The 6,167-nt window shown below is 47.3% G+C and overlaps 1 protein-coding gene across 1 annotated transcript; it reads right to left on the bottom strand.

The window, feature by feature from the left end:
- Window positions 1-2,137: 2,137 nt before the first annotated feature.
- On the bottom strand, window positions 2,138-2,872 carry LOC115322412 (the record flags this gene model as incomplete). The annotated part of the gene is made up of 1 exon (XM_042291666.1): window positions 2,138-2,872. A coding segment is annotated over one exon (735 nt), but the record flags the coding sequence as incomplete, so codon positions are not given.
- Between the last annotated feature and the right edge of the window lie 3,295 nt (window positions 2,873-6,167).

Below are 6,167 nucleotides of genomic sequence, written 5' to 3'. Positions count from 1 at the left end.
GGCAACCCAGACGTTACGCTACGATTTACAGTTACGCTACGATTTACAATTAGTCGCGTAGAACAGCCACTATATGCCATTCGTATGCCTTCATAAATAACATCTCCAATGTTGATGTGCCGCAGCATGGCCCAAAGAAATTTGTGACGTACGCGATCAAATGTTTTTTTCTAAATCAATCTGAAGCATGGCAATCTGATCTTCTTCTCTACAACATTGTAAAATGCTTCTGGCTACGTGAACGTTTGTTTGGATCGTCCTGCCGTTTATGCCACACGTTTGATGGTCACCCACCAATTGGCAAATTACGTGCTGTAGCCTTCCATTGAGCATTTTTGCTAATATCTTATAATCTACATTACATAGACTTATTGGTCGATAATGTCTACACGTCCTAACTTGTCGGCGTCCTCTGATTTTGGAATTAACACAGTGTGGGTTCTAGAAAAAGACAGTGGCAATGATTTTCTTTTATAAGATTCCTCTATGACAGCGAGAAGAATGGGAGCGAGTGCTTCTCTGAATTTCTTGTAAAAACTTGAGCAAAGCCCGTCTAGGCCGGGCGTTTTATTACCGGGCAGGTCGCCTATTGTCTTTTCGACTTCCTCTAGGTTTATGGGTCCCTCCAGCCATTCCTTTGTTTCGTCATCTATTTTCGGCATGATAGACAAGAGTTCGTCAATTTTATCATCTTGTCGTTCTGATGGGAGTTCAAAAAGTTGTCGATAATGTTCCACGAAGGCTTCCTCAATGCTTGTTTTGTCTGTAGCTATGTTACCATTTCTCTCTATTTCGAGAATTTCTTTGGACAAAGCATACTTTCTTTCCGCTATCAAGGCGTGTTTGGTGGGTTTCTCACCCCAGACAAACCGCTGTGCTCTTGGACGTACCGCAGCGCCTTCGTATCGCTCTTTCTGGAATTTCTCGAGGCGTGATTTGACATTCGCGATGTCCTTTGCTCCCCAACCAGGGAATTCGCATTCAGCCTCACACAAAGTACGTAAATCCTGCTGCAGTTTTCGCTCTTCTGCCCGAGCGTAAAACTTCAGCCTGCTCGATCTTTCGATTGCTGACATTTGTACTTGCTCCTTGTACCGCTCCCATCGTTTCAATTGAAATGTCTCATAGTGCTCTGCCATTTTTTTCAGCACGTCATCTACTGTAGCTACGAATGTTTCGTCTTTAAGCAGACTGCTGTTCAACTTCCACAGCCGCCAATTGAACTTTGTTTAGGGAGTTTGATTTTCTCCAATTGTGGCCTTTACGAGGTAGTGGTCACTAAAAAACACTGGTTTTACACAATAAGAGTTGATGTTATGTACAATGTCAGCAGAAACATAAACACGATCAAGGCGTGCGTGCGAAGATTCTTGAAAGTGTGTAAACTGAATTTTTTTAGTTCCGCTCGAAATGTGAAAAACATCTTCCATGCTATTTTCTGCTATTATTTCACTCAGCAGATTTGCAATAACATCTGTGTTACGCGTTATTGGAAATCTATCACCTGCATCGCATACACAATTATAGTCTCCTAGAAATATAGTGGTCCGATTTGATTTGATGTAATGCGACATATCGTGGAAAAACAGGGTTCGCTCATTGGCTTTACACGGGGCATAGACACAAATGATTCGCCATTGAGCGTCAAACAAATTAAAGTCGCATAATATAAAGCGTTCATGATCATCAGTGATAAAATCTACATCAAAGAGAGGGTCAGATTTTTTAAGGAACAAAAAACAGCCTCCTCCCGTGCCAATTGCATGCGTTACACACACCTCATACGAAGTAAGAGAGGGTTGTAGAGCTTTCGTAACTTGCTCTTCCTCCGACATTTTTGTTTCTTGTATGTCTAGAAAGTCTAGTTGCTCTTAGTGAAGCAAACGTAATAGCTGTTTGCGAGTAGAATTTAAACCTCTGATATTGAGTGTACCAGCGTTAAGCCAATAGTGGGGAAATTAGAAATTTTGTATGCAGACATTATTGGGGCGGAGAAAGAGGTTTGTAATGAAAAGCGGTTTACAACAACTTCAGGCAAAACTTACATAATTCATAGCTGTGGCGACAACCACGAATAAACATTCGAATAAAGGAAAAAAAAACTGACGGTAACTGTTCTTTATGTGAACCCATCCACCTACTGCAGCGAGGTTTGCTCTCGTCTCTCCTCGGGCGGAGCTCGGGACTTGCGTTTCTTTCTTCCTTGGGGCTTGCTCCAGTCAGGCCCTTCGAGGTCGGGGTCTTCCTCTTCGACAAGATCTAGCGGTCGCTTGAAGGGATCGGAGCTGTCGTCCATTTCCGGGTCAACTTCGGAGGCATCGTCTACAGAGCGGTCGTTCCCGTCGACTGACTTCTGTCGCTGGCTTTTTGAGGAGCCTGGAGCGGCTCTGTCGGTGTCTGCGCCATATCCGACGCAGGCAGCTGTCTTGTCGGCTTCGAGAATTAATGCGGTGATGTCATCATCTTGTGATGTACCCCGTTTGTCAGCACCTGAAGGTGTTTGGGTATGGGTGGTGGTTGGGTGCCCAGTGCCGTCTTCGATTTTCGAGGCTTTTTCTTCATCGATGAGGAATTCCGAGTTGTCTTCCTCGGGAGCCGGTCGCATTACAGTAACGTACGTCCGGATGCAGTCCTCTTGTTCGTGACCAAAACGATGGCACTTATCACAGCGAGGGATGCGACATGCTCGGCGGATGTGGCCTGTTCTCTTACATCGAAGGCAGAGGGGCGCTCTTCCGGGGACAAAAACGAGTACGTTGCTGCCGAACAGACACAGCTGGTGCGAGAGGTTTTCCTTGGTGACGCCTTCCCTCAGGTTCATTCTCACCAGCCTTGTCGTCGTCTGAATATTCTGGAAGCCTTCCGCCCTCCATGTGTCTCGCGATACTTTGTTGATTTTTCCGTAAGGCTCTAGGGCCCTCCGCACTGTGTCGTCGCTTATGTGAATAGGTATCCAGTGGAGCCGTATTCGTACCTCGCGCTCATCGGAATCGATGAGCAGGCATCTTTTTTTCTTTTACCTCAAGTTCCTTAGCTTCCAGAAATTTTCTTTTCGCTGTCAGGGAGTTGAAAGTGAAGAGCCAGGCATAATTCATCTGGTACGCGCCGGCTTCGATGAGGTCGTTTAGAACGTCGTGGCGTTCCATTTCTCCTCGAAAATCGTCAATCTTGTACGGGCGTCCGGTGGTGTCGCATTGAGCAAATACGGAGTTCAAAACTTCAGTACCTGTACGCAGTGACGGCAGAACCACTCGGTAGGTATCCTGGGACATTTCAGCAGATGATCCACGGCTGGTGAAAGCCGTTGAAGACGCTCCATAAGAGCTCTTTTTTTTTTTCGACCGTTTTGATCGGCGTCACGCGCTCCTCTCTGCGCCAGCCTACTCGACCACCGATCCCCCCAACTGTGTTCTAGTACGCGTGTACTTTGTAAACAGTGGGACCATTTTTAGTCGGGTCCTACGTTCCTATTAATGTACTGCATTGCATCCACTATAACATCGGCGCCTTCCCATTCGTTAAGTCCCCCTTTAGTTGCATACCGTTTTCCTTTGGGTCTTTTTATTTGCTTGTGTCTGTTTCTTTTTAGTGCCTATATACCTGAAAAGGTTTTTTGGCGTACTTTATTCATATATTTTTTTAGTTTGAATTCTGCTTTTCTAATTGATTCACTTTTTTTTTGTTTTTCAGCTGCTGTGTTCGTGCGCCACCCTTCTTATTTATTACGGTGATAGTTGTTGGTGGGATACTTCGAGGTTCTGCGCCGTCGACTGCGCTCCATATCGAACGGGGCCATTTTCGGCACTATACTCTAAAACATTTCACTGGCTGCTGATAACAAGATACCAAGCAAGCAAGATAACGTGCATGGTCATGCATGGTAGCAAGATAACATGCATGGTCAGTAAAACAGTTCCCGTCAGGCAATCCGGCAGTGCACTGAGATAAGTGCCAATGTGATCCAGAATCGGCACAAACAACAATTCTCGGGAGAGGGAGGCACTCACTTGATCGAATGACGTTTTAGCGAACGCCCACGTTTCGCCGAATGACACTTTAGCGAATAGCCGGACGCCGCGAAGCGGCGTTTTTGGGTGGGCCAAATGGGTTCACATTTTTGTAATAAGCCGCCGCAGACTGTCGCCGCGAATCGGCGTAAGCGCAGCGCGGCGGATGGGTTAACGGGCGCCCCCGTTATTCGCTAAAACGTCCATTCGCTCAAATGTCGCTGTTCGCTAAAACGTCATTCGCTCGTGTGATACGGACCCCTCGGGAGGCACGCCGACAAGACTGCCTTAGGATTTTACGATGCACTGTTTATCACAAAGCAAGGGGGAGGCAAGTACTTTAGTGCCCCGCCAATGCACCTGACAAATTAGAAATTTTTATGTTCTTAACGAATAGTCAGAAGTATGGTATTAATAGCCTGTGTTTGTTTCAATTATCCTTGATTTGAAGGTGAACTTCGTCCTGTCTTCTTTCTTGTCCGTGTTTATTCGGCGCTTTTCGTTTAGCACGAACACGCTCCCCTCTTACGCAGACAGCTGAAATGCTCTTTACTAGCTCTTTTACTTGCACGATAACCATATGCCGTGGCCTAACGGTTATCGTGCTTGCCTCCCACGCGTAACTCCCGGGAATCGAACCCTGGCTCTTCGCGTGGGAGGCAAGCACTATAACCGTTAGGCCACGGCCGCGCTGCCTCCTTTGTGAGCTGCGCGCGCGGCAATACGCCCTCATTGGTTCCAAAACGGTATGGAATTTTCGTCCGGTGTATTACTCGGTTTAATGCGAAACGCCTATGCGGACTCTATAGATGGTGCGCGCTCGCACCTTTACCGTTCCTTCAGCCCATCTGCTCCAAAATGACACCTTAGTGGCTCCAACGTCACGCCTCAGCTATTGCTGCGTTTCACCTTACGGGTTGCGTGAGGAATTACGATATCTTGTTTATTGATTCATTTATTTTTTGCATAAGCAACTTTTCACCTTTCTTCCATGGGTTATTGGTATACGCATATGGTTTAGTCTGGCTGTATAGAGGACTGCATTTCGCAGTTGAAAGAGTGGTTTCCAGTTTCTCTAAGCTCTTCACGCCAGAGCCTTTTCGGGAAAAATATCATTTCTTTTTTTTCGCTGAAGGGTCGTAAAGGGATCCAGTCACAGCTGCATCCCATATCATCGACCTGCGGGCTGCTATTCGAGATCTCCTCCGCTTTCCAAAAAAAGGCGTGTCGTCCACGAAAAGTTTTCGTCATCGCCGGTCCTCCCGCTCCCTTCTGCCCGAGCGCATTTGCTATGCGTCCCCGCGGCGGCTGCGGCCGACAGCGCCGTCAGACGCGGCAGCAGCGACGACGCCTGCTCAAAGCAAGATCGGAGGATGATGTCACAGCCGTCGATTCGGGCGGACCGCTCTGCCATTCAGGGAGCCGTCCGACAAAACGCTAGCTTCGTGCCAGTAACAAGCCATAAGCAAATAAAGAAACAAGAACAAAACGCCTTGTCTCGACACTTGACAAGCTTAGGAGAGGAACGATCGCCTGGGGAACAAAGACGGGTCGGCGAACACGATCTTTAGTTGCCGAGCGTTGTATTTAAGATAGCGAGGAGGTCTCTAAAAATGTCGATGGATTGAGCAACAGGGCGAGACGATGGGAAGGTCGACACCACGAAAGAGGATTTCTGATGCTTTTGTCGAGCTGAAGTGTGGTGAATAACCAGCTAGTGATAATCTGTACTTAAAGTGCACGTTGATATACTATCGCGGAGATGTTCTTTTCTTTCTAAAAGTGTTTTGTATTTTGTTTTGCTTTTCAAAATGCACTCACGTGACTAGGAATTGAGATAGAGGAGTAGGATCAGAGAGCGCGGGGACGCCACGGAGAGCCGAGCCCTGTCTGGTGATTTGTGGGTAGACACAAAGCTAGTTTCCTTCGTCTCTATTAACTCTTCGAGCGCGTTTGAACGCCGAACGCTAGCGTCCGGCTTTCAGCGTTCGCATTCGAACGCGTTCGAAGAGTGAGTGGGGACTTTTCATCTACCCACTAATCGCTCCAATCAGAGCTGAGCTCTCTAGCGTCTCCGCGCCTTCTGATGTCCTCCTCTCCTCCAATTTGTGCCCGCATAAAGTCCGACGCACCGTAACAAGTAGAGAAGTCACGTCCTGA

Source organism: Ixodes scapularis, unplaced genomic scaffold (genome assembly GCF_016920785.2).
Source record: "Ixodes scapularis isolate PalLabHiFi unplaced genomic scaffold, ASM1692078v2 PGA_scaffold0__279_contigs__length_252992795, whole genome shotgun sequence".
In the NCBI taxonomy this organism is placed as follows: Eukaryota; Metazoa; Arthropoda; class Arachnida; order Ixodida; family Ixodidae; genus Ixodes; species Ixodes scapularis.
Note: the sequence above shows the minus strand (reverse complement) of the source record. Positions and strands in the feature narration are given on the sequence as shown.